The sequence below is a fragment of the Aspergillus neoniger genome, assembly GCF_003184625.1.
Source record: "Aspergillus neoniger CBS 115656 unplaced genomic scaffold BO87scaffold_18, whole genome shotgun sequence".
In the NCBI taxonomy this organism is placed as follows: domain Eukaryota; kingdom Fungi; phylum Ascomycota; class Eurotiomycetes; order Eurotiales; family Aspergillaceae; genus Aspergillus; species Aspergillus neoniger.
The window spans coordinates 37,180-63,443 of record NW_020291146.1 but is presented as its reverse complement, the minus strand read 5'-3'; the positions used below and the strand labels follow the sequence as shown (position 1 = coordinate 63,443).

The following is a 26,264-nucleotide window of genomic DNA, read 5'->3' as shown; positions in this document are numbered from 1 at the left end:
ACACCGAGACCATGCAGACAATAACCAGCAATAACGCCATGGGCGGCCACCCAGACGTGTCGGCCCAGCAGCTGGCCGACATGATGCCTATCGGGCTGGCTGTCCTTGATCACCAGGACGGGTCCGTCTTCGTGAACAAACGCTTCTTGGAATTGACCACCTGCACCTCCGATCGTGCCTTTGAGTGCTGGTGCCAGTCCATCCATCCCGAGGACTTTGATCGCGTAGCAGCAGCATATCGAGAAGCCTCTCAGTCCTACCATGCCCTCCGCATCGAATACCGTACCCGGTTGCAGCCGTGTCTATGGCGCGTGTGTTTGTTGACGCCACTGGAGGATGAGGAGGAGCGACAACGATTCAACCTGGGACCAGAAGGGGGCTTTGTTTGCACCATCACCGACATCACACAAGAGAAGACGGCGGAATTGACGCAGCGTCGCATTGCCCATGAGGCAGAGGACCGCAAGCAACAACAGGAGCGATTTATCGATATGATCAGCCACGAGGTGCGCAACCCGCTATCGGCCATCCTCCACTGCACTGAGGATATCCTGGAGGCTGTTCATTCCCCGGATATTGGGGAGGAAATGCGGACGCAGATCGCTGAAGCAGCTGATACCATCAGTCTTTGCGTGGCGCACCAGAAGAAGATCATCGACGACGTACTAACCTACTCCAAATTGGATGCTGCCATGCTGACGCTCTCTCCCCGACGCGTGCAACCGCGCCGGAATGTAGCCACCGCACTGGCCATGTTTCGTCCGGAGCTGCGTAAACATGATATTCAATTCACCTACCAGCTGGACCATTCCTACGCCAACTTGGACATTGATTGGGTCATGGCGGATATGGATCGCATGAGCCAGGTCCTCATCAATCTGCTCTCTAACTCCATCAAGTTCACCGCCAATTCGGGCGACGACAAGCGCATCCGCGTCTCCATCGGTGCGTCTACCCAACGGCCATCCTCCTATCCTCCGAACGTGGTTTTCTTCGACTCAGGTGAGGAGGCACTAAAATTGGACGCGACGTCACAACCTGAATGGGGAGCGGGAGAATACGTGTTTCTGATGGTGGCCGTAAAAGACAATGGGATTGGAATCAGTGACGAGGCGCAGAAGAGGTTGTTTGAGCGCTTCAACCAGGCGACTCCGCGCACCCAGACAATATACGGCGGATCGGGATTAGGTCTGAATGTCAGTCGCAAGTTGTGTCATTTGCACGGTGGAGAGATTGGCGTGAGTTCTAAGGAGGGCGAGGGAAGTACGTTTGGATTCTTTTTCACGGTGCGACGCACTGCAGCAGGACCCGGGGAGGACCCTAGCAAGAGCAACGGAACCACAGAGATTGACCGGATGTGCAGCCAGATCCAGGCAATGGGCAACGAGATGAGTGGAGTGACCGAGCGTCACGCCCGACCACGCATTCCCGAGAATCCCTCTGTCACTCACATCCCGGAGATCTCGCGACACGCCAGCCGAGACAGTCGGCGGCTGCATACAGTGAAGATCGCCAGCGGAGTCCCCTCCCCGGCGTCGAGAGGTTCACCTGTGTCAGAGGACGAGGATCATCAGGCTCCCGAAAAGCCGCGAAGTGAACCACGGTCACACCCGCGCGAACGGCGCATTTTGTTAGTGGAAGACAATGTCATCAACAAACGCATTCTCTCGCGCAAGCTTCAGACCTCCGGTTTTCAGGTCAGCGAAGCGAGTAATGGCCAGGAGGCGGTAGATGCGGTCCAGCAGCAGGGGAGGTTTGACTGTGTACTGATGGATCAGGTCATGCCCATTATGGACGGCACAACGGCTTCCCGGGCCATTCGCCAGTTGGATGGTCCCATGGCGCAGGTCCCTATTCTCGGGGTTACAGCCAATGTACGGACGGCTCAGAAGGATGAGATGCTGGCGGCGGGGATGAACGACATTATCTACAAGCCGTATAAGATGCCGGATTTGATCGAGCGGATCAAACAGCTGCAGCAGAAGGGTCAGGGATGACCCGATGGGCCATCTGTGGAACCACACCGTACAAATATGGCGGGTGGTACGGGATCATACGTCTTTGGAAGGAATTGGCATATGGGATACCGTGCGACAGATTATGAGAACCAACCAATCAACAATCGTGATGATGGTCAGCTCATAACGCATTCTCACCCGAAGTTGTACATTGCGTCGCGGCGGCGGGCCTTGTAAAGATTTTTCACTTGCAGGGATAGCATCCAGAAAGCACCGCATTTTGCGTCTTCATTGGACGGATCTTGTCAATAGCCTCGATCATGACACGAGCGATAAATATGCGGCGCATCCAGAGTGGACAGACGGTTGACAGGGTGTCATTCAGTATCCCTGGTCCCTGAGTGCGAGAAGGGAGAACGCCAACGCCGTCACAGAGACAGTGGCAGCCGGTGTCACGAAAAAGACTCTTCTGGTTCTGATGTTGACGCTGGTTCTGCGGAGCGACAAGAGCCAGATGACTGCTTCGTTATCGTTGCTCGGCGCGTCCTTACCATATAGTGGGAGAATAAGCAGCCAGTTGCTAGGTTGGTGCTTTCTGTTGTAACTTCGAATCATGAACGACAGATGACTCGGTGCCCTGTCAATGGAACCTTATCTTAGTATCATCAATCCAAGTATGGGTACACGACGAGCATAATCGCCGAAGGTTTTACTCCGGACTCCGACGAGGATCGACACCTCCCAGCTCAAGATCAAGTTGAAGGTTCAACCTTGGTATCAAGAACGGTTTGATAGGTCATCGTTCGTTGATCTGTCAGCCATTCGGTCGGCCATAGGATTCGAATGAGTCAGGAGTTCGCTTGCCAGAAGCCAGTGGAACTAGAAAATAATCAACTCATGTATCAACCTTGGACGAGCGAACCTTGTTCCAGTGTGACATAATCCAGCTGGTTCTCCGCAGAATAAATCCAGCGCGAAGCCAATGCAGACCGTTGTGGAGTACTCTACATTTCAAGCATCCTGTGCGGAAGAAGAAACAACATCCACGCCATGGAGAAAGTCAAGTATCGTTGTCGAAGTGTCCACCCTCTTACTTGCAATGCCATGATCTTCACCGGGCTTATTGTGGATGCGCATCTAGATGAAATCGTGTTGAGGCAGACGGCAGCTCAGCTGGGAAAAGCGTGGCCTGCTCTGGGAGGGCAGCTTTACCGGTCGGTCAGTGATTAGTATCCATCATTGAACCCCGGGCGCAATGACGATTTTCTGAACTTTGAGACAGTGCCGCCCGTATGCACTTTCCACTGGCTCGACTGTCGACTTTGCAAGTCGGACGCTTCCCAAAGGTGCAGCATCCTGGAAACATGGCGTGCTCCAGTCTAGAGAATGCAACCAACCGACGATTATTGAGGCCCTCGACCCCGAAGAACTGGATGTTGCTTTTATCTTCAATGTACCTGCCAGACCTGCGAATGTCTTCCTCGTTCGCGTCACGTTTCTCCAGAACGCCACTCTACTTTGCTTCGGCATCAGCCATCATCTGGCCGACGGCACTGCCGCCTACGACGTACTTCGGGCCTATTGTGACCTGCTCGCGGGCCAACCTATCACATCTCCGCTGTTACCACCCGATGCTTGTGGTCACCGGATGTCCGACCGAGTGATACTCAACGACCCGCAGGAATTGTTGGTTCGATCCATAACCTATGCCGAGCATCTGGCCAACTTCACCACTGGGTTCTGGCCGACTCTACTACTGATAGCCAGAGTAGTCTGGTGTCTACTGCTGCGCAAGCTACGTCTGCAGGAAACCTTGGAGGAACGGTACATTTACCTGCCAGACGACTGGGTAGGCGCCGTGCACAAACGAGCACTCGATGCTTTTGCCGCCACTCCTGTTGGTGCCCAGCCGACCAGGAACAACGTCATCAATGCCTGATTTTTAAAAACGGTCTATTGTACTCTTCCGAGCAGTCGAGCTGAGATGTATTTCTATGGTCCGCTCAGCTATCGGCGTGTGGTTGAGCCTCCCCAGCCAGGGACCCACTGGATTCATAACAGCATCGGACTAATGCGGCAAAAGCTGTCAGTGTCTCAGATCCAGAATGAGCCCGTAGCCATGCTGGCGGGTGAACTCCGTTTGGCCAGCTTGCGATACACCTCTCCGGCGTCCATAAAGGCGTTCCTGCGGGTGTGCGAGGATCATGCGTCACAACGGATGTTGCCGAAAATCCCCGCGAACGGAAGGATGCCGATGGTTATGATCACCACGTGGACAAGTTTCGATTTCGCATGCCTCGACTTTTCTGGAGCTGCATGCGATCAGAGCAAACCGGTCAGAGTTCTCTTCGTGCACCCCCTTGTTCGGAGCCTGCGACAGGGAGTGTGGCCGTCTGCATATACGCTGAAAGGTGCACAGAAGGGTGGGTATTGGCTGCGAGCGTGGAATACTCCGTCGGGATGGAAGAGGTTCAGTCAAATGGTGAATGCTGATACTCTATAATGTTTCAGCCGGATCGAATCTATGTCAAGTAGACAGGTATCGCCCCTAGAGATCCATAGTTGAGTGTAATATACCCCTTTCACAAATGAGAGAATATGTTATCGTGGGACAAGATATAGATTCGACTCCCCGTAATCATTCCTGTTTTATGCCCCTGCAATGCAAGCAGTAGGGTATAGGTTTACTCTGTCCGCAGAGCCTGCCATTCCTTTTGCGAATGTGACATTCGGTGGCTGGTCGAGGAAGCGGGCACTAGTAGCTACTAGTGGTCAATTGGCCGCCGACCGAGGGACAGGGATTCTTGGTGCAAGTATGCACCATGATACCAATGGGTTGACACCTGCATCGGACTACTATCGTTTGCTCCCAGCTGGGTTGTCTTCTCCGCAGGGCCATCCAACCCCAATTGGGAAATAGTTGTCGCTGCGTGGAGCGGACAAACATTCCGTGTCAGACTCCATTCCCCCGAGAACATTTTATGAGGAAGAAATATACGCCATGTACTCGAGAGGAATTTTAATCAATTGTACATATGCTAAACGATGAACAACACTCTTCTCTACTATAATTGCAACAAACCATGACATCAACGGAATCTACAGCGAGGAACCCGCCGGTGGCCGCTTGCTGGGGAATCCGCCATTGGGATGAATGATAACCTTGGTATAGCCGTCCACACGCTTGTCGAATTTGTCGTATGCCGTCTCTGCCTCTTCAATTCCAATCTCATGAGACACCACGAAGCTGGGGCGCGCCTTGCCGGCAATGATCAGGTCTCGTAGCTGCCGGTTGTAGGCCTTGACGTTACACTGGCCCGTGCCGAGGGAGAGTCCCTGCTCACAATGTCAGCATCAGTGAATCCTATCCCAAAAGAGCAGGCGTCTACTATACCTTCTCGAAGAGCTTGCCAAAGCTGAGGCTAATCATCCCCTTCGCAGCCGACGCATCACCCGCACCGGGGTCACTGGTCAGTCGTCAGCCAACATACTCCGTCGTAGTGCGATGCTAGGTGACGAACCTAGGAACATAAAGTCCAGGAATACCCAGTCCACCACACGCGCGGGTCACACGAATCATGTTTTCAAGCACAATGTTCGGTTGTTCGGTCGAGTTATCTTTACCGACAGCTTGGTATCCAACAGCATCCACGGACCGATCCACCATATCTCCGTTGTGTGCAATGATCTGATCGACGGCATCGCCCGCGGTAAAATCAATGGGGGTGGCACCGATCCGTTCCGCTGCCCTCAATCGTTCGGGGATCCGATCTACCACGTACACACGAGATGCACCGCGTAGCTGGGCGGAGTATGCTGCCATGAGACCAACGGGGCCGGCCCCGAAGACTGCTACGCTGTCACCTGGCTGAAAGCCCGATATTTCGATGCCGTGCCATCCTACTCATATTAGCGGACGTGGTGTTGGGGATCAACTGGGTTGGCGGTGGAGTATACCTGTGGGGAAAATATCTGGTATGCCTATTAGTTAACCGATCACCCAAGAGTGAGAGCATCGACTACCTACCTGCCAGCAGAATAAAGTCCGCTTCGTGTTCGGTTCCTGGTGGGAGCTTCAGAGCATTGAAGTCAGCGTAGGGGACGCGCAGGTACTGTGCCTGGCCTGTTGGTTCACTCGGTTAGCATGGATCTGTCTGACAGTAAGGGGGCCACACAAACCTCCGCGGTAGGGTCCCATAGCCACGTATCCTGTGGGATTCAATGTCAACGCAAAGACACGCACATCGCTCACTCAGAAGAGACGAACCGTATGCGCCACCAGCAAAGCCAGGATTCACACCCGTGCAAAACGCTGTCTTCCCTTCCTCACAGTTCCGACAACGACCATCCGCGACGTTGAATGGCATGACCACACGGTCGCCCTTCTTCAGTAGGGTGACTCCTTCCCCGAGTTCTTCGACAATACCGAGATTCTCGTGCCCTAGATTGTTCCATCCACGTCAGAATGGGCAGAGATGCAAAAGTAAGGTTAATTGTACCAAAAGTGATGCCTGGCTCTGCCGCCGTCCTTCCTTCGTACATGCTGGGGATGTGTGAGCAACATCTGTGTACGAACTCTCTTCTACCCTACTCCCCAATTGCACTCACTGCAGATCAGAACCACAGATGGCTGCCTGTTATGGCTGTCAGTAACTGGGCGGAAATCGTGCTAGTCTACATAGCATACACTGGTAACCTTGACGATAATGTCATCGGGGTGCTCCAGCTTGGGCCGCTCCACCTCTTGCACCTTGACCGTGAATGGCCCGACATAGTTCAATGCCTTCATGGATTGGACTGCCATTTTTGCTCAGATTGATGAAACAAATCCGTCAAAGACAATAGTAATTGCAGTGATGTTTGCTAAATGCCGGCCATTCTACATATTTATGGGGGGTATAAATCAATCGAGGAGTGGGGTGAGGGGAACGTCATGAGGAGTGGGGGGAAAAGGTGGGGGAGGGGCGAGACGTAAAGACCAGCGGACCGCGTCTGGCTTGTCGATGCCGACCGGGTGCGGAACAGAATTCCCAGGCCGAACATTGAACCGGCTTTAGATGGCCAGAGCAAGTTGATGTTGTGATCCATGATGCTGTAGCCGTCCTTCTCTGGGCAACCGGGAAGGAAATGGCCGTAGTAGGAGAACTCCTCCGCGGGCACATCCTCGACGCTAACCCGGAGGGGACTAGTCGCTCGGCCATCAATTGGGGAAAGTGGAGCGGCCATGGCGGGTTAAATTCCCCGATCGGTGATATCTCCTGCTGGGAAAGCATCAAAGGAATTCAGAGTCACTTCCAAAGGGCAGATCACGATGGCGACATCTGCGGAGTCCTCCGAATTATGGCCTTTGGTGATAGAGCAAAGCGTCATGGATCGGCTCTTTGTCATCCACATCCACCCGATTTATAGCCCCGCTATCCCCTCGCAACCTGCCAGACAAGCTCGTAGCAAGCAAGCAAGCAATTGTTGCGTGCGTGCCCTTCAGGAGACCAGCCAAATCCCTAAGGAGCTTGCACCTTCGTAATCCTCAGTCATGGTTGTTATCTCGCGTTTCAGATCCCTCTGGGGCATTGATCCCGGTCCGGAGCAGTCGGAATGGAGAAAGAAGTTGGTTGAGTTCAAGGCTCACGGCTACGGTAAGCTAGCGCCTGCACTGCAATTCCCCCAAAGGCTAAACTAACGAGTTATCCTAACAGCTGGAATCGAGATTGATTTTGCTTTTATGACACCCGAGGAACTGCAGCTTCTCCGCAAGAACTGTGATGAGGTGGGCCTGGAAATTAGCATTCTGTCAGTATCTCGACTATAATGTAGTAGCTGCCCATTGGAACGGCAATTGAGCTGATTGCTTTGCAGCCTCTTCTCCGCATGGCCAAAATATGTCGGCCCCCGCCCTCGTGGCTTGACCCCAGATGCTCACCTCGAGTTCTACCGAGGACAACTTCGCCTAGCGACCATCTTGAAGCCAGTGGTTATCAATGCACAATCCGGAGCGTACGTCCCCTCCACTCCAGGTATACCACGATGAAGATGTTGACTCGCTATCTTCCTCAGAGACTACTGGAGCTTTGATGAATCTGTCTACTTCTACCAAAGAGCACTTCAGGTAGAAAAGGAAGAGGGTTTCGAGGGCATAGTCTGCCACGAAACGCACCGAAACAGATCTCTCTTCAACCCTTATTCGGCCGACTACATTCTACAGAGAGTTCCAGAGTACGTAAATCTAGTTATGGGTCTTCCCCAGTCCGATACTGATTACGCAGGTTACGTATCACTGCCGACATCTCACATTGGGTGGTCGTCTGCGAAAGACTCCTAGATCAAGGCGAAGAAGACCGTGAGATCCTCGACCGTGTGATCCCACGTGTAAGCAGGTCCCTCATTTGAATAGAAGCAGTACAGAATCAATGATTGACATATCTATTAGGTCGGCCATATCCATGCACGTATGGGAACACAGCAGTCGTCACAGTGCCCAGAGCCTCTAAACCCTGCATTTGCTCCCGAGCGGCAATTCTTTGAGGAACTGTGGCTCCGAATCGTCAAATCAAGACAGCAAAGAGATCCTAACTGCCGGATCACATGGGTTCCGGAGTACGGGTGAGTAGCGATTAATCCGTGGTTGTTGAGCATCCTAACATTGTACACAGTCCATTCCCATATCATCCAATCGGAACTGCTCACACCTACGAGGAGCTGGCGGACAGTGAAGGGAAACGACTGCAAGCGCTGTTTGAGTCGGCTGTTGCGCAGTCATAGTATGTGATGATCATTTAGTCGGGGACATAGATACTCCTGGGATAGACAGCAATTAGACTACGGCTGTGTACTGATCCCAGGCCTCTGCAGTTAAACTAGTAGATCAATATATACTACTGTTCTAAGAAGACAAATGTGCTATGAATGATAACCTGCGTTAACTTCGCTCACTGGTGCATATATGATACGGTGTTATTTGGGATTGTGGTAATGGCTTTGCTTTTCTTATTTCTTGCACCCTGATGTTGGTTGCCTTTCAATGACTGGAGCAACATACTCAATCCTAGAAGGCACTGAGAACATCTAGTAGAGGATGAATCTTCTTCCTTCTAATACATCTCAAACGAGATATGACTAGATGTAAAAATAGTTTCTTCAGAGAGCTCAGGCCATCCAAAATGGGTAGCCGAGCGCCACGCAAGCTAATGCAGTGAGGTAGTGAGTATAAAGTACTTAATATTCAACGCCTTCTGTTCATTTCGGATAACAAAGAATTCATAGCTCCTCGACTAGAGTGATCGTTGGATTGTCCCAAACGAACTCCCGCAGCTCGAACTTGGTTTCATGGGTGCAGGATCTGATATCTCAGCCATCCAGTAGGCCCAATATCCTGGAAATATCTGATGAATGCGCCGTCGTTGACGTTGACGCTTGGAAGGACGAACTGAAATAATAAGGACAAGAAGTTTCTTCTGCTAACAAGAGGCCTTCTTTATAAAAAATGGAATCCCTGCTACTATTATGCATGGAACTCCAAACCGACCCTCGCATAGCGGAGTGCCCTACAAACCGGCCAGAGGAAGGAATGCACCTCGAGTGGTAACTACGTCTGTTCAGTGATTAACAGGCCAATCAGCCTAATGGACACGGAGAAGATCATGTAGCCGTGTCTGCAGGATGTCTACTAGTTAGCCAGTAGCGTTAAAGCTGTGTTACATAAATCACTAAACAGTGGGGTTTGGAGAGTTCATTGGCCAAAATGCTAGTGGGAATAAGCAATGGAGGTCTCAACGATATGCAGGCCAACAGCTACTTCGCGGTGATCCAGGCGTCTGGAATGCCGTTGACACGCGTACAGATCCTTCAGTATCTATTGAGGTTTTATCACGTCTTCTTGCTCAGGCGTATGACTTCCTCCTTATTTGCTTTATCAATCATCGGTGGCTCCATAGTGTCAGATGTATGAGGTGTGAGTAGGAGAGGTGACCTTACTGCTACAAAGAATCACGGAGGCATTTTTCTATTGATATTGAATCAATTTATACATAATCTTCACTCCAGCTCGTATTCCCTAACAGTGTGGGCAAACAAGGTAACCCTTAATGATTCCGATGGATCTTCAACTCCTGCATTTAGAGAGGTGTCGAGCGCAATTGAAAGAATCTATAGTCTAACTCACAAATGGCCCACAGATGCATAGAGGATACACAAACATCTGCTTCGTAGCTCACAGCGGTTTTTGAACCACGAGGAAACCAAGCATGAAAAGCGGGGCAACGATCCTGTCACGTCGCTTTTCACCGGCAATCATTACAACTTTGAGAGGGAAGGTCTGAAGTCAGCTCGAAAGGTTACATGCCGAGTGATCCGGTAAAAGATACGCTTTTTGCCTTCGAAACTTTCAAAGCAAGACTTCCAGTCAAAAGGTAGGGAAAGGGTAATTAACGATGCCCGATCTTCCTATTCTGCAGCCACACTATGAGCTTAGTGCAGAATGCACGACGCCCCGATAGAGCTACAAAACATCAAGCATTCGTGAATGCAAACTCGCGCAGCCGACAGGAACGACGATCTACTTCAAAGAGGTCTTGTTATGACGAGAATGATGGCCCATGGTCGTTACCTCCGAGATCCCGTATGAATTGAGATTTGGGGATCGTTTTTCGGTAGACCCCGAGTCTGGGCATAGCGGCTATAGTTGGCTCAAGCTAAAGCACAGGATTGAGAGGGGGGATCGGCGTTCCATAGCATTATAAGCTGTATCCGCTAGACTGTATACAGCGCAGAGACCTACGTGACCTTCACACTTCAGAATTCCCATCAGATTTGTAATTCACATTGCTAATCTTGACAATTAGTTCTCTGCGGGACGCCACCGAGCAAAACCTGTGACCAGGTGCGCCTGTTTTGCTGCTCTGAAAGGGATACTCCGAGCCGATGCATTGCCTCCGCACAATACCTGCAGGCGAATAACTAGTGCGCAATTGAATATGGGCCGAATGGCTGATGCATTGATTCTCCAGACGCTAGCAGAGCTGGTTTGGCTGGACAGGTGAGCTTTTATTCATGCACGCGTTCATGATGTGATCGGAGATCGCAGCATGCTGTGGGTTTGGGGGGACATGGAGACCGACATTTTCACCATTTTGGGAAGGCGACCTTCAAAGCTACAATACTTCATGGCCCCATCACTTTGGTTATGATGAGACCGAGAAATTCGACGAGAATTATTTTTTCCATAGAAAACAAGAGCCAGCATGGACAGAAACAGAACATGACAGCTAAAAAATGTTTCAGCGCTCTGGGGTGATGATCAGCGGCGGTTAGATCCGCGAGATCTGCAATTAGAGTGGAAACTGTAAGGATAGAATCACATAGCCATGGTCAGGATTTTGGTCCAGCCGTCCGAGAGACATGCCCCGGTCAGCACTATTACATACAAATTGCAATATTCAGAGGTCAGGCATATTAGGCGCAAATCTTCTAGTTATAAATTGTGACGCAACTCCGCTCATCGTTTGATTCCGCCAGATCAATCAATGCCTCATCACAACACCGCCTTGTCCATTACCTTCACCATGCGATTTCTACAACCGCCCTTGTGGCTGCAAGCGTTGCTCTATATTCACCCACCCTGGCCCAAGAATCGTCCGGCCAGGGGTACATTCAGGTGGCCTCTGAAAATGGAGTGGAGTATCTTGGATGCCTCACCAATAGTGGTCAGTGGGACGTTTCTGCCTGTGCCGGGGTCATAGCCCGTGGAGGGGGTCAGCTGGTTACCCAACAGGGGAACTACTACACTCTCACCGAAGCGTTAGACATCGCTGTGACTTCGGACGCTGGAGATGCCAAATACTGGTCTAGCACGGGCTACAATTCTTTTGTAAGTACATGAGTAATCTACACAACCGGGCTTAGATACTAATAATGTCCCTTACATGGAGAGCCAAGCAACCTTGAAGCTGATGGTGGTGTTGAACACAATGGGGGAGGCGGCCCGTACTGGTATGCGGCCGCTGAGCCTACCGAAGGCGCCGCCGTTACCCTGAGTGCGGAAGAATCGGATGGGGCTCAGCGTGTAGTTCTCGTCTGGAAGTCCAGTTATTAGAGGATTTTCTCAGGGGGCTCGTATATCGAGTCTATTCTATTTTTCTATCTGCAAAAGCTAGTCAGAGAAAGTTGGCAGACCTGTTTCGGAATCTGGCAGAGTTGAGGCGGAATGCGAAATAGCCTCTCATTATGGCTTCTTTCATGTCTATGTGTAGTCGACCCTCCAACTGCGGGTGTCAGCTTAACCCTGTTTTGTAAAGAGCATGTCAGACCTGCCATTCTATACGCTAAATATACGCTGCAGGGCTCTGGTCTTCTTTGGGGTATCATGTCCCCTGGTTCCAGTAAAAGGACAGGCTACCGTGCCTGTAACTCTATACACTTCGATCTGGTGATAGCCAGGGACTCTGAATAGCCACGGATTCCACTCTGTACAGTGTATACAATATCGTATGTAATGGGCCTAGAGCCTGTGTTGTTGTAGTATGAAATTGAGGCTCACAAAGTCCTCCAATGGAGTTACACAGCATTACAGGAAAGATCTTATGGGGTCGGAATCTTTCCGTCTCTGGAGTTGTCAATGGTTGGTCAAACAAAACGAACCTGTGTTTTCTTTTAGTCGAGTGGCCAGATGTGTCGAATACCTGGCCCAAAGGAATGTCTAATGTGGATGAGCTTCTTAATCAAGAAAAGTCCTGTGTCTTAGCATGTGTTTGTATTCACTGCTTTATATATCATCGTCTATGTAAATTGCAATAAGTAGTTCTTCTTGGGAATCATCTTACCTTCGGCCTATCAGAAGCCTTCATATTCTCTACGGATAAGTAGCTGGCCGAGATACCGTCCTATCAGTCTTCAGAAAATAAAGCCTATGATATCTGCAGATCTTGGCTTTAAATCTAAGTATCAAGAATGTAATATTCTTCGAAATATTAACTCTTGGTTTAATCACTTATCCTCAAATTCTGTTTACCCTAAATCCGATTTCAAGAGTTTTCCTCGAACCTCCGTACTTCCACGGGTTTACGTAAAAGAATCCGCCAGTGGGGGCCATCACAAACACCGCGTCGTTTAGCAAGGGCGAGGAATACGAGGAGGCTTACTTGGCAATAGATCGGAGATAGTAACAGTCGAAGGAGTAGACTTCCTGAATAGGAATATGGATCTGATAAGATCTAGCTGAGTGGTGAAAGACGCATCAGCCCTGTCTTGGCACCCCGTCCTACGAAGTACTAGGAGCTTGTAAAGATAGATATGACCTCCTATATCCCATCGCAACTATAAAGTCGCGATGCTTCCCTGCAACATGGCAGACAAACACACCACCTACTTACACTTCAACGATTCTTGAGACCCAAACCCCCGAATCTCATTCAATATGCAGTTCAAGGTAAATAACATCCCTTCCCTTCGATGTCCGATAATCCAGCCTGACCATGTCAGATCCTTGCGCTTTCCACTTTTGTGGCCACTGCTGCTGCCACCCTTGACGTCGCCTTCAGCGGCTACTACTACGCCGACTGCGTCTCCCCCAGCATTGAGGCCGCCAACGTCATCTCTGGTGCCTGTGGACCTGCCAACGGCCTCCCTCTCAAATCTTTCTCCGTGCGCATCTACTCTGGCTCCTGCGATGCTGGCACATTACCTATCTTGAAGATGTACACCTCCACGGGCTGCACCGATGAGTCATTGTACGGCGAATACGAGATCACCAGCGATACTCAATGCTTCGCGGTGGATGCAACATTCCTGAGCAATGAGGTTGTTTGTGAGTAATGGAACCATAGTGAGCAAGATGCTCGATAAATGGATCTAGTTTTCCAATCCAAGTACGAAGGTGAGAGTCCTGTGCACCCTCTGCCAGCACGGGGATATTTGCCATTTATATTCCGGCTGTGAGGGACGATGTAGTTGTCTACGTAATATAAAAATAGAGTCAGTCCATTGGGTCAAGTAGGAGACAGGTAAGCCGCAGCTCTATGAAGAGGTGCAATTAATCTACCATATATGACAGGAAGAAGTGGGTTCTCAATAAAGGTCAAATTAGGTGATCGATTACGAGGCAGTTATGAAGGCATGAATGTCTGGTTCACGCGAATTCAATGGGATCGGGTGAGCTTTCCATGGCAGCGAGTTCATGAACATCATCCGTTGACTTCAGCCCGGGGCATAAGCGGAAGAAGTGATGTCCCGCAGTGACTGGGCGTAAAAAACATACTGGATCTATAGTACCGACTCTTTAATACTGGGTGTCATGCTGTCTTTGAAGCGTTGAGCAAGATCTTGAATAACGATGAATAACAATAGAGGTCATATCTTATCCATCATGACGTAATCATTGGGGCAATGGCGCATCTGGGAGCGCGTCAGACTGAAGATCTGGAGGTGGCCGGTTCAAGCCCGGCTTGCCCCATTCCCTTTTTGAACTCTTTTTTCGACCTTCATTTTTGCTTTCCTAATAGAGCTCTACGTAATTTCTGATTAGATCTTCATGAGGGAACAAAATCAATTGTACACAGCAGACTCAGGTAATAGCTAGATAGGCATGGAAACATATGTTGATGAGCCAAACTTTCATCCGATGGCTCGGGTTGATGTTGCTACAGAGCCTCGTGGTCTGAACTTCAAATATATTCTAACACAAACTCGTACCACCCACCCTTTTATCGCCGTATATGTAACCTATTTAGTATGCATTGTGGCCCCGAGAATTTGTTCCAGCTCCATCCATCTCTTCTGTCATCTGAGAGCTTTCTACTGATACAAATAATAAGGAAGTATCATATCCAGGCTCCACTCCAGACATGAGAGTAAACTATGTGACAGGGAAGACGGAGGCATTGCAAGACGCTGAAAGAACGCCATATAGTAAGTCCACACTTGGGGATTGACTTCGTAACAGTGTGGTTTACGGAAATAGTACATGTTGAGGATAGGTCGAAATGCAGTGTTCCCCGTCAGAATGCGCGGATGTGATGAAGCAAATGGAAACCATATCATTCCTTTTGTTCCTTTTGGGCCGAGTTGGGCCGAACTTGAACTGTAAAGCGAAATGACAAACCGATCGTCGGACGAGATCCAGATGAGCCCGTGTCACTTTGCCGCTTTGGGACATTCATCGGCCGAATGCTGAGTCATACATAGCTGACTCAGCTATAGTTTGTCAGCCCTGCAGTGCCAACCCAGGTAAACAAGGGAGAGCGTGACATGTAATAGCTATATTAACAACCCTCAGTCCCAGCTGGGTCTCCTTTCAGGGGCAGCTGTGATATCCTCTTGTCTGTTAGCATCTATCTTTTTGGTGGTTTCTCTTTTCATTGTTCTCGCCTCTCCCGCTTTCGGCTGTACCATATACTCTTTGCCCGTCGCATCCAACTATTATCTTGTATCCGTCCTAGGGCTACTACCGGCCGTCGCTACAACCACGATGGTCAAGTTCTTTCAGCCACAGCCAAAGATCGATCCCTTGCCTACAGGAATTGACCTGACTGGCAAGACCGCGGTTATCACTGGTGCTAGTGCAGGTATGGGTCTTGAAGTCACCAAGCAGCTTTTGCGCTTGCGCCTCTCCATCGCCATCCTCGCCGTGCGCAATGTCTCCAAAGGCGAAGCTTGCATCGAATCGCTGCTGCAAGACCGCAGCATTCAAGCCCACAACCCAAAGCCCACCATGAAGGTCATGGAGCTTGACATGGATCGCTATGATAGCGTGCAGCAATTCGCAAAAACTCTCCGCGAAGAGGTTCCGGTGGTTGATCTCCTCATCCTTAATGCGGGAGTTGCTTCTTTAAACTTCGAACGTAGCCCAAGTGGCCACGAGAGGGTGACCCAAGTGAACTACTGCTCCAACGCGCTGCTGGTTGCCGAGCTTCTTCCTCACCTGGAAGCTGGTGCGAAGCAGACCGGCTCCCCTGCCCGGATCAGCTGGGTAGGCAGTCGCTCGCACGAGTCACCCAGTTTCGAGAAAAAGGCCCCCATTGAAGCCGACGAGGGGGTTTTGGAGCATATGGACAAGGAGGAAGCCTTTGCTCCTTTTCAACGGTATAATGACACCAAGTTACTCTGTGTACTGTTCATGTACAGTTTGGCTCCGCGCCTGGACCCCAAAAAGGTCATCATTAATATGATGTGTCCGGCTATGGTAAACACTGGGATGAGCAACATGCTTCCACTGCACCTGCGCTTGTTTTTCAACGTCATCAAGGCTATTCGCGCCCGACCCGTTGAGGTAGGGGGTTGGGTTATCCTGAACGCTGCGCTCGTAGCAGGCCAAGAGTCCCATGGGAAGTTTTTGGCGGATAAGGTCATCACCGAGTAAGTCCTGCTTCTGCTTAGTCTACCATAGGCTCCACCACCTGACTTGACTTCTCTTTCAGTAAACCTGCAATCGTTACCTCTCCAATGGGTCAGGAGATTCAAACCAAGCTTTGGGAAGAAACAGTCACCGAACTGAGCAAGTTGACCACTCTTCCTCCCCAGTTTCACTAGACTGAACTGGTTAACATTCCATGACGTCGCACCATGTTGCTGCTGCTTTTTCGAAACCCTTTGGATACCACTTTGCCTCCTTGGAGCCTCTTCTTGTTTCTTTATTCCCCTCGACAGTTGCCGTGGTCTTTGTATCTTCCCGTGTCTCTGCCATTCGCCGACCAGTACGAGTGGTACTGTAATGTTCATTATCGCGGCGGAACATTGCCTATCCTTGTGACACGCGCAGCAAATCTTCTTTTTGAAGCTAAATTGAATAATGTAACCCTGAAACTTTATGAAAAAGCTAGAAGCTTCTAGTTTCATATGATGCTGTGGCAATGAATGGCACATGCAGTCACTGGTGAAGAGGAACGGGTTTGCGAAGAGAGGACATGTGTTATATGGTGGTGATTTCCCCTATGCATTGCTGGCTATCAACAACAATTTCTGCGGATGATGGAAGTGATCTTGACTAAGGACGCGGAGGTGCAAAAGGTTATTGCAGGTGTTTCGGCTGCGAAACCTCTTCCGCAACTCCGAATGCCCACTGAATGTGTTGCGAAGAACAAGATTGATGTCTTTTTTCCGTCTGCTTATTGCTTCCCCGTTGGTTCGGTGAGTTTGTAGTCTGTACATCTGTTCTGTCTTCGTATAGTAGTTACTTAACAGCTAAACGTAGTTTCTGTATGTGAAATATTGAATTGCTGTTTCTAATTGTCTATCTATTGTTTTCCCCTTTTTTTTTGGCCGATCGAACGGGCTGGCAATTGGCACAGATAATTGCCCCTCGCCCACCCGTTTTCATTTCTGTCATTTCACCTCAGCGGTGATGAGCAGACATCCAAACTTGTTGAGTCAATCCTTAGTGATTATTCAGCAGAAAGGCGCTTGTTCAACTGACTGCATTAGCCACATGTGCGCTTTTGCTGGTAGTTCTCCGCGCCACCTTCGATAGTTGGAGACTACAGCGAAAGCTACCGCCTGGTATGAGCTGACATATGTGGAACCCTTCTATCACCATTCTATAAACCCTGATAATAGCAATCATTATATACACACGTACAAGAGTCTAATGTGAGACAGGTCCCCCCGGTGCCCCGTCCATTGGGAACATTCTCCAATCACCCAAAGTTCGCGCGCATCTCAAGTAAGTATCAAATCTAGAAAAGGCAAAGCGGTATCTGACAGGAACAGATTCATAGAGTGGCCAAGACATATGAAGGTCTATACAGCCTCCATATTTGTCCGGCGACGGCCGCGGTGATTACAGACCGTGCTCTGGTCAAGGAGCTGTTCGACAAATGGAGCGCGCTGTACAGCTCACGTCCAGCCTCACACGTTGGACAGAGCATAATTAGCCGTGGTGACCATCTCATAGCCATGGACAATAGCGACAATTGGCATCTATTCCGCAAAACCATAAATCAGCATTTCTCGGCTTCTATGTGCGAAAAGACGCATGTCCACCTGCTGGAGGCTGAGCATACACAGATGATGCGCGACTTCCTTCTGCATCCTGAGAAGCATACGAAGCGCAAAATAATAGCATTATAATGAGTTTGCTTTTCGGTATTCGTACCCCGTCTTGGGACACACCACATGTGCAAGAACTATATGAAATAATGAAGCTCTGGTCCCAGATCATGGAGACAGGTGCTACCCCACTAGTGGACATATTGCCCTGGCTGTACTGGGTGCCACAGCAATGGCTCAGCCACTGGGTTGATTGCTCACAGGCTGTGGCACGTGGTATGAAGCGGCTGTATAGTTCGTTCCACCGACGGGCCATCGAGGCGCGTCGTAGAGCAGAGAGCGACTCCCAGTATCGAGCCCGCAGCTTCCTCAACGACGTCCTCTATCTGCAGGAGAAGCTTGGTCTCTACGGATAACCAAGTTGACTTCCTGGGTGGTGTTATGATGGAGGGAGGTTCGGATACCGGTCTTATAATACTTCTAGTCATGATCTAAGTGTTAATACTCCATCCTGAGATTCAAAGGCGAGCACAAGCTAAACTTAATGCAGTCTGTGGAGAACATTAATCCCCAAGCTGGGGGGACTTTCCTCGTCTGCCTTATATTAACATGATCCTTAAAGAAAGAATGCGCTGGCGACCCGTCACATCTTTGGCTTTTCCGCACGCCCTCAGCCAGGATAACTGAGTGAATGGTTACTTCCTCCCAAAGAGAACCACAGTTTTTCTGAACATCTGGGGCCTACAGCATGACAGAAATGTCTTTCCAAAACCTGACCAGTTTAACTTTTAATGATTCAAGGGCCGGCATAAGCTGGCATTTGACTATACCGCCTCCTCTGAGTACATGCAGCGTGATCATTATATCTACGGAGCCGGACGACGCTTGTGTCCAAGAATCTATTTGTTCAAATATAACATGTTTTTCGGCGCTGCAAAGCTTCTTTGGGTATTTAAATTTGAGCCAGTGCAGGATGAAAGTGGCAATCCCATCCCCATCAACACAGATCTGACCACCGGCTACACTGAGGGTTTCCTTGTCTGCCCGTGACTATATAAATGCATTGTTGCGCCGAGATTAGCTACTCATACAGATACTGTTCTTAGAGAAATTGCCCGGGCCGAATCCGACGTTCTCTCTCAATATGCGACTCCACAAGCGTTTCATACCACACTCGTGCCAGCATTCACTGAAACCGCTTCTATGAGCCTGCTCGTATTCACCTGAGGTTATGACTACTCTTCATTTTCTTGGTGCAGCTTTGCTGCTGTAGGAGTTGCCTGGCAGATGCTTGAAGTAACGGGTGACAACATAAGGAGAGAAGGTCTAACCCGACGTGAAACGTAAGCAGCTATTCAAGCGACCAATCTAGAGGCTCCCGTCAAGATATCCCGTTCCAGTCGCTGCGTTGAAATTTCTTTCGCTTTGATATCTTTAGCAAACGATGATCGGTCGATTTATGCAATGGGGTTGAAGGTTCGTTGGGTTGATTTGCAGTAACTGACGCTAGAATATGCATGGGGTCAATAGCGTTGTTTCTTCTGCCAATATCAAGGCTTGGACCTTTTGTATCAATTTATTATCTGTCCAATATATGACGAATGCGAAGTAGCTAGCTCTTTCCTTGCTGTGTCAACATGGCATTCTCCAAAGCTACATCTGCTAGTATGACATTCATATCCATCAGTACTTCCAGACATCATTCCAGCTCACAAGGTCCCATTGCTTAATATTCACATCGCAGGTATGATAGCGGAACGTTGACTTAATGCTTTGTATTCTTCATTCCATTGGCGTGGTAGCTTCAGTTTCGCCGTTGTGGCGCAAGGAAAAAGAGAGATCAAGGATTTAAAAATTTAAGTGCGGGGTAATTGTAAGGTGATCAACATGATATTACTAGCCAGCTAAGCAGTATCTTCATATCTAGAGGGGACGACTGTGAGATACTTCCACTCCTAGCACAATTAAACGGTGTGGAGCGATTGTGTTCGGATGTGCTAGGGTATCATTTGGGTCTAGCCAACGAGGATGACCATGACTCGAAATCAGTGAGACTGGTAAGAACGTCCAGGTCCAAGCCATTGTCGTCTTCTGCGACAAATATGCTACTCGTTGGTCCAGGCCTGGTGCCAGAAGGCGTTTGGGGTGCAGTAGCCGTAGACGGGGCCCTTTCATTGCAATGGATGTGGATTGTGGATGACGAAAACGATGAATATGGCAGAGGAAAGATGCTCTTGTTCACTGTGTCCTTCTCAGTACTCCGACTTCCAGGTTCAAGGGCGTATGGGGAAAGCCGACATTTGTTTTCGTCCAGCTTGTCAATGAATCGGGTATCGGATTTCATTTGTGAATCCAGACGACTCTTAAGGTCAACGAGAACCTGTATAGCGAGAGGAATTCGCGCCTCTGATGAACCCTCACCACAGTCCGGGTTGTCCGCACGAGGTACTCCGGACGAACCTTGCGGATCTTGGTAGTATGAAACAGTGTGGTCGATAATTTCTTCGATGCAATATCGAGCCAGCACGATGTCTCCTGATTCCGGAAAGCAATGTAGGTAGACGAGGATAAGAAACACACATTGAAGAGGGCCGTGATATCGGTAGCAAAACCATACGTAAGGGGAGTAGGCAGGGGTTTGATAGAGCTGCAGGAACATACGCAAGTAGCTCACGCAGAGGTGTGCTACACTGGAGATACATTGATTGTCAATACAACTGTCGGACCAGATCGTAATGGTATCAGGGAATCATACCTGGTCCATGCCCTGCATGATTCCGGATCCGCACTGTCCGGGGCAGGTAAGAACGGCTTTTGTAGAATTACAGCTGTCTCAAATTTGATCAATATCAGCATTATTCTTGTCCAAGCCGCGAAAACAGTAGGATGAGTGCCATCATCTTTATAAAGTGTTCGGTGTGTGATCGGAGATGCTTTGGCTAGCCGGGAGGGAATGAATCCCTTTTCAGGAATTCCTTGTGAAGGAACACGGGCAATAAGTTTATCGATCTTCTGTTGAAGACCTTTCACCAGCATCACAAGTTCAGTAAATTCGGTCTGGGTTAGGTGTCGTCCATTTTGCAGGCGCGAAACGATCTTTGACTGCACACGCGCTGTTACAGATCGCGCTATGGCGAGTATAATGGCTATGGACTGTTCCGCTGGACCGGGGACTAGATCCGGGGAAAAATGACTAGACTTGTCACTAATATCTTCATCGCGTGTATCAGCTATCATGCTGACGATGTCCAGCGTCTCGGGAGCGCAACAAGGGGGTAGGCCTGTGCATATGCTAGACTGGACGTCAAGCCCAATAATATACCACCATACCCGACGACGGATTTCCTGATCAACGGGGCTCAATGAGGATGACCAAGATCCTTCCATATGCAATCCCATGCTCTGGGCAATGCGAATTGTTGTGCTGATAGAGACCATATTGCGCATTGGCTCAACATGTCGGTCCAAGAATGGTGCAGTCAGCAGCGTAGACACTAGCGTGTTCAATGTTGGATGTTCGAGATGCTGGCATAGAGACATGCTTGTCGTATAGGCCGACTTCAAGTGGGCTATCGTCGTTTCCCTCCGCAAACTCTGCAGACTGGCGCATGTCCAGCTGGCCGGTGGTGCAGCGCACGCGCCAGAATACAGGATGGCAAAGAGAAGGCAGAGAAAGGTTGGGTCATCGCGGACTTTTTCTGGGGGAAGCGCCCTATCGCTATTGCGGCACCAATCCCAAAATCTGTCGTAGTCCGCCCGTAGGGTTGGGCTATGCACCAGAGGGAAAAGAGGCCACACCGCGAAGAAGAATGCATCGAGGAAGGTATCGCTCACGGGCTTCGTAGGTAGGGACCGTAGTAAACTGAACATCCCCAAGGAGGATATATGTTTGAGGGGCCGTTCCGGTGAAGCATCACGATTGCAGTCAAAGAAATCATCACTCATAGATTCCTGCCGGTAGCACAACAATCAAGGTCAGTTCATGCTTGTCCGCCGGATTTCCGCTTACATCGCTGGGCAGTACTAACTTTCCCTGCCACAAATCCCCAAAATGCTTGACCAATGTACCGTGCACGTGCGCCCCGTCGTACACTCAGATAGTCAAGACTAACAAGATAGTGGTGATTGTTAGAGGCACTGGGCGCTGTAGCGGATGCTGACACCGCAGTGATGGCATCCTGGGAGGCACTTGGCGTCCTGCTCCTTCCTGCCCTAGCAAAGGCCTGATGGTCCTCGGGCAGCTGGATGGCCTCTTCCGAGGAAGGCATTGTCGGATATTGCAAATCAACCTCCTGTTGGCTTGATCGTGGTGCTGGGGTGAGTATGGAGGAAGAAAGGCGTTGATGAGGAACAGATCTAACATCGCATATGGGTTCGGTAGGGTGTGTGTGAGGAGGAGGAGCAGTGGAAGAAACGGTGCCACGCGGAAGGGGAGCCTCATCGCTGAGATCTATCACCTTTCCAGAGTCTTGTGACACGCAGCGTGACCAGGTAGAACTTCCTGTTCGCTCCTCCGAATGATTGGCAATGGATTCCTGTTCAATGGAATCCTCACCCTGGGGCACAGGAGGAGACACTCGGCGTACACGACCGGTAAACTTATCGCGGACCAGATTCTCGTAGACACAATTCTCCTTCATCCGGACACAGTTGACGCATTGCGGATGTTCGCGGCCGCAGCGAACTTTGCGACGACGGCAGACAATGCAACTCAATGATAATCGGGGCCTTTTAATCTGGCGGGGTTTAGGTGGCGGCATCATGGTAATGAATGTCCCTACTGACAAAAGTAGTTGGGATGCAATAATGGTGTTGAATGAGTGTGGCGAGATATATAAAGTACCTATTACTATAGAGAAAGGGACTACCAGCACGACGTATGGTGATGGCAGTACGGGATAAATAGTTACCGCCACGGTCACTAGTTACACTATACTAGGATGATATAGCAAGTGTGAATTTCTGTAGTCGATGGATAGTAGCAAGGATTGTTCTACAGCCAGCTCCACCCGCCTTGTGGCAAGTCAGAAATCGCTGCCTTGTCCAAGTGCCAGGTTGACAGGCATGGAGACAGCAGTGCGGCAAAAGTGAACTGCAGTGAGTGGCATAGGTCAATCTGATGATGAACTGCACGTTGTTGATTTAAACCCCGGCGTTCGCTGCTAGATTCGCCAGAGGTCTTGATTCTGAGGGTCCAGGGGTAAGCAACGGAATCGGATTAACTCAACCAAGTTGCAGCGCGGCGAGCGAGTTTGTCCGAAGCCAGTTCGAAGCCCTCGGAGTTCCCGCCAATGACCTGTCTTCCTTTCCTTTTCTCTCTTCTCCTCTTGTCCAATCCCGCCCGTACTGAAGCTTGACATTGGACCACATAATACATAATACGGAGTACATAATTGCTGCTTAAGGCTGAAACCCTAGTATCAGGAGGGATTCTGATGTTCAACCTACTCACGGTTGAATAACTTTGACAGTGGCTTTACCGGTCGGCTATCCTTCTGTACTGTAGGCATTCGGTACACGGCCAATCCCTCCCATTCAAAGATCAGAATGAAGTTTTAGCCCCCAAAAAAAAAAAAAAAAAAAAAAAAAAGAAAAAAACAGAAGGAAAGGAAGGGGGGAAACAAAGAAGGAAAAAGGATAAAGAAAAAGGTTTACTGCTATTTGATATATATATAGTCAAGTGAGTAGAACGCAGTGATCATCTTAATACCTCTATGAACATTCCCTACAGTACGGAATAGCCGGTACTACTTTATGCTTTGTCGATACAAAGGCTAACTTATCAGGGGAGTTTAAGTACAAGTCGGTGCTCATTGAATTGGTCGCGATTTCCCGCCGTATATAGCTGAAGCCTTACAGGAATGATGTCCTGAGAGCGCAGCGCTACTTCAAGACAGCATACTGGGTCCGTGGCTGACCAGACTGGGTTATATCTGCTTCAAGGGAACTCATGCTTCTAAGATTGGTCCGTGCCAGATCCGCGAGATACTGCTTTCTTTATAGGCATTCATTGGTATATATAAATCTTAGACTTATATGGACACATCTAGGATTTACCACAAGTAAATACCGGCGTCTATAAATGAAGGTGACGGAAGGGCTTAAAATATCGAAGATACTAAAGCCCGTGCATACTCGACAGAAGGACAATCCTGTACGACTCGAGGTTCAACCAAGCCTAAGACACTCGCTTCAACCTCTTCCGTGCAGACCTGCGGAGATATTATAAAAGCATACACTTGGTGAAAATATTCTTCTCCCTGGGGGCAGACGAGCGGTCAGCCTTTCCAACTCATTTCAAGAATAATCTACTGACGCTTTCCAACTTCCTGCACATAGTTACATCCATCATCATGCTTTTCTCTTGTCACACTTCATATGGTGATGAGTAGATCGTTAGTACAACCCAATATATAAAGCCGAGTCATTTTCGGTTTCTGGTAGCTTCTTTCATCAATACAAAGCACCCCCACAAAATGCAAGAGAACCATCTGCTGCCAAATCGGTTCGAAGAGATCCAGGGTTCCTACTTGTAGTATCATTCTCGAGTACAACTCTACCTAGGATCTTGCCACCGTACTGGCGGCCCAGATCATCAGTATTCCTACTAACGAGATGGAAGCGGCAAGTTCTTGTGTAAGCATCAACATAAGATCATGATTCTATCTTTTACGCCAACATCCCGGGATGGTCTCCGTGTATAGGTGCAAAAGTCTGCAATAAGACCCCCGAGGAAAGAAAGCCTACAAAGATATTTGCCACATTGTACACCACAGAAGATATCGAAAATACAGGATCTGTCCTTGTTACGGCAAGCCTGGGATACACAATCCGAATGTTCATACCGTCTATGCCTCTGATGGCTTATTTGGGTACCACTCAGGGTCTGGCGCTACCCAATCACTCGACCACTCGATCGTCTCGAAGCAAGTTGGAACGCGGTCATTGTCGGCGGTATCAAAGAAGCAGAATTTCGTTCCGCCCTTTTTGCCAATGAAGTAGCCTGACGTAGCAGGCTTGTAGCCTTTTTTCTTCATTTCTTCAATGCGCTGATCCATTGTCGAGGTGCCCATGGTATAAGCAATGCTTTGCACTCCCTCTTTGTTGTTGTGCTTGTCCAGGTAATCTTTAATAACAGACATTCCCTTTTTGTGGTGCATAACCTCGATAACTGGAGCCTTTGGATCGGGGTTATACGCAAAGGCCACGTCTATCTCATATAAATCGGCCCCTGTATGCTCGTAATACTTCTGATCCGAAACGGTTTTGGAATTGAAGTGATATATCTGGAAAGGTCCCATGCCGACTGTACCTAGCTCGTCGAGGGTCTTTTTGAAATTCGGTGTGGCAATGCATACCTGATTGAGGTTGCCGAGGAAATTGCTTGACATAGCGATGAAGGGGGAGCAGACGGTGAGAGAACCAGAGTCTGGACTTTCAGAAGGATATAACTGCAGAGAATTGATTATGTTGATAATTTAACCTAGGTCACTGCGGGGTTCTTTCGATGGTGAATGGTGATAAGAATATATACATCAAAAACTGTCTACTGGAGATGACGGCGTCGTAGTAGTCATAGCAATTGTTTTCATCATGACTCCATGTTGTTGGGGTAGAGATAGTATCGATTTAGAGTATCATAATGATGTATTAAAATTATATTTCTATCATGATTTTTTACTATGAGGATTGATGAAGAGAAGGAATTTATTGGGGTGTCATAGTAATAGTAGGACCCGTTTTCAGCGTGTCTCCAAGCTGTTGGAGTGGGTATGATACAGCGTTAAAGAAGCGTGATGTTACTTTTAGTATTTGGCTTTTGACTATGGCTTTCTTACCAAGGAAATAGGTCACGTAGGGCTTTACATAAGCTATCATAATAAAAGTACAACAATTTACATCATGACTTCATGCTTTTGGGGTAAGTTAGTATCCCTTAGCTTTTGTTGGGGTAAAGCAGTTGGAGTACATCTGATTTTTTGTCTATCTTAGTAATCCTGACACCCCGCCCCACGTAACATGTCCGACCATTACAACAGGCACTTTAGATAGCATCGACAATTCAATATGGGCTCTAACTTGACGCTCAGCAAACCTCCGGCCAGCAGCTATATGCTCACAATAATGACACATTTCTAAAAACCCAAGACTACTAATACAAGTAGCGACTTACCTTACTACCACTTCTACGGAGTACACGATCGGCAACAGAAAAGTTACCAAGTAGTTTCACGTCAGTAGAAAGCTGCTCTTGTTATCGAGGATATATCTATGTTCAACTTGATGCAGCATGCATCTCCATGGGGATAGTAAGTAGGGAATAAAATGATTTAA

The 26,264-nt window shown here is 49.0% G+C and overlaps 12 protein-coding genes and 1 non-coding gene across 13 annotated transcripts; 8 read left to right on the top strand and 5 right to left on the bottom strand.

Annotated features, from left to right (window-relative positions):
* Positions 1 to 38: 38 nt before the first annotated feature.
* On the top strand, positions 39 to 1,997 carry BO87DRAFT_407057 (histidine kinase G2; the record flags this gene model as incomplete). Its single annotated transcript, XM_025626040.1, has 1 exon — positions 39 to 1,997. The coding sequence occupies one exon, from the start codon at positions 39 to 41 to the stop codon at positions 1,995 to 1,997; it is 1,959 nt and encodes a 652-aa protein (XP_025479141.1).
* A 166-nt stretch (positions 1,998 to 2,163) lies between these two features.
* BO87DRAFT_376947 (uncharacterized protein) lies at positions 2,164 to 2,903 on the bottom strand. Its single transcript, XM_025623424.1, has one exon. The coding sequence runs from the start codon at positions 2,571 to 2,573 to the stop codon at positions 2,340 to 2,342; it is 234 nt and encodes a 77-aa protein (XP_025479140.1). The 5' UTR covers positions 2,574 to 2,903; the 3' UTR covers positions 2,164 to 2,339.
* A 105-nt stretch (positions 2,904 to 3,008) lies between these two features.
* Positions 3,009 to 4,461, top strand: BO87DRAFT_397323 (uncharacterized protein; the record flags this gene model as incomplete). The annotated part of the gene is made up of 3 exons (XM_025625294.1): positions 3,009 to 3,176; positions 3,241 to 3,882; positions 3,985 to 4,461. 3 exons carry the CDS (start codon positions 3,009 to 3,011, stop codon positions 4,459 to 4,461), a joined length of 1,287 nt encoding a protein of 428 aa, XP_025479139.1.
* Positions 4,462 to 5,048: 587 nt separating this feature from the next.
* Positions 5,049 to 6,762, bottom strand: BO87DRAFT_459422 (glutathione-independent formaldehyde dehydrogenase; the record flags this gene model as incomplete). The annotated part of the gene is made up of 10 exons (XM_025628959.1): positions 5,049 to 5,294; positions 5,353 to 5,425; positions 5,480 to 5,858; positions 5,916 to 5,930; positions 5,986 to 6,081; positions 6,138 to 6,167; positions 6,226 to 6,399; positions 6,458 to 6,501; positions 6,567 to 6,592; positions 6,646 to 6,762. The coding sequence occupies 10 exons, from the start codon at positions 6,760 to 6,762 to the stop codon at positions 5,058 to 5,060; spliced, it is 1,191 nt and encodes a 396-aa protein (XP_025479138.1). The 3' UTR covers positions 5,049 to 5,057.
* An 83-nt stretch (positions 6,763 to 6,845) lies between these two features.
* On the bottom strand, positions 6,846 to 7,184 carry BO87DRAFT_309846 (uncharacterized protein; the record flags this gene model as incomplete). The annotated part of the gene is made up of 1 exon (XM_025619481.1): positions 6,846 to 7,184. The coding sequence occupies one exon, from the start codon at positions 7,182 to 7,184 to the stop codon at positions 6,846 to 6,848; it is 339 nt and encodes a 112-aa protein (XP_025479137.1).
* A 234-nt stretch (positions 7,185 to 7,418) lies between these two features.
* On the top strand, positions 7,419 to 8,717 carry BO87DRAFT_416287 (sugar phosphate isomerase/epimerase family protein; the record flags this gene model as incomplete). Its single annotated transcript, XM_025626744.1, has 7 exons — positions 7,419 to 7,594; positions 7,655 to 7,748; positions 7,815 to 7,952; positions 8,013 to 8,171; positions 8,222 to 8,324; positions 8,386 to 8,558; positions 8,609 to 8,717. Exons 1-7 carry the CDS (start codon positions 7,492 to 7,494, stop codon positions 8,715 to 8,717), a joined length of 879 nt encoding a protein of 292 aa, XP_025479136.1. The 5' UTR covers positions 7,419 to 7,491.
* A 2,798-nt stretch (positions 8,718 to 11,515) lies between these two features.
* Positions 11,516 to 12,045, top strand: BO87DRAFT_387090 (uncharacterized protein; the record flags this gene model as incomplete). Its single annotated transcript, XM_025624797.1, has 3 exons — positions 11,516 to 11,656; positions 11,725 to 11,820; positions 11,884 to 12,045. The coding sequence occupies 3 exons, from the start codon at positions 11,516 to 11,518 to the stop codon at positions 12,043 to 12,045; spliced, it is 399 nt and encodes a 132-aa protein (XP_025479135.1).
* A 1,320-nt stretch (positions 12,046 to 13,365) lies between these two features.
* On the top strand, positions 13,366 to 13,763 carry BO87DRAFT_397319 (uncharacterized protein; the record flags this gene model as incomplete). Its single annotated transcript, XM_025625293.1, has 2 exons — positions 13,366 to 13,377; positions 13,431 to 13,763. The coding sequence occupies 2 exons, from the start codon at positions 13,366 to 13,368 to the stop codon at positions 13,761 to 13,763; spliced, it is 345 nt and encodes a 114-aa protein (XP_025479134.1).
* A 564-nt stretch (positions 13,764 to 14,327) lies between these two features.
* Positions 14,328 to 14,400, top strand: BO87DRAFT_t151. The gene has a single exon. It is a non-coding gene; the product is annotated as a tRNA-Phe (tRNA).
* An 853-nt stretch (positions 14,401 to 15,253) lies between these two features.
* BO87DRAFT_407053 (short-chain dehydrogenase/reductase family protein) lies at positions 15,254 to 16,831 on the top strand. Its single transcript, XM_025626039.1, has 2 exons — positions 15,254 to 16,301; positions 16,364 to 16,831. Exons 1-2 carry the CDS (start codon positions 15,415 to 15,417, stop codon positions 16,473 to 16,475), a joined length of 999 nt encoding a protein of 332 aa, XP_025479133.1. The 5' UTR covers positions 15,254 to 15,414; the 3' UTR covers positions 16,476 to 16,831.
* An 82-nt stretch (positions 16,832 to 16,913) lies between these two features.
* BO87DRAFT_426401 (uncharacterized protein) lies at positions 16,914 to 18,011 on the top strand (the record flags this gene model as incomplete). Its single annotated transcript, XM_025627362.1, has 4 exons — positions 16,914 to 17,076; positions 17,367 to 17,441; positions 17,541 to 17,604; positions 17,660 to 18,011. The coding sequence occupies 4 exons, from the start codon at positions 16,914 to 16,916 to the stop codon at positions 18,009 to 18,011; spliced, it is 654 nt and encodes a 217-aa protein (XP_025479132.1).
* Positions 18,012 to 19,935: 1,924 nt separating this feature from the next.
* BO87DRAFT_309448 (fungal specific transcription factor domain-containing protein) lies at positions 19,936 to 22,570 on the bottom strand (the record flags this gene model as incomplete). Its single annotated transcript, XM_025619470.1, has 3 exons — positions 19,936 to 20,620; positions 20,686 to 21,881; positions 21,959 to 22,570. 3 exons carry the CDS (start codon positions 22,568 to 22,570, stop codon positions 19,936 to 19,938), a joined length of 2,493 nt encoding a protein of 830 aa, XP_025479131.1.
* Positions 22,571 to 24,778: 2,208 nt separating this feature from the next.
* BO87DRAFT_436843 (uncharacterized protein) lies at positions 24,779 to 25,451 on the bottom strand (the record flags this gene model as incomplete). Its single annotated transcript, XM_025627837.1, has 1 exon — positions 24,779 to 25,451. Exon 1 carries the CDS (start codon positions 25,319 to 25,321, stop codon positions 24,779 to 24,781), a length of 543 nt encoding a protein of 180 aa, XP_025479130.1. The 5' UTR covers positions 25,322 to 25,451.
* Between the last annotated feature and the right edge of the window lie 813 nt (positions 25,452 to 26,264).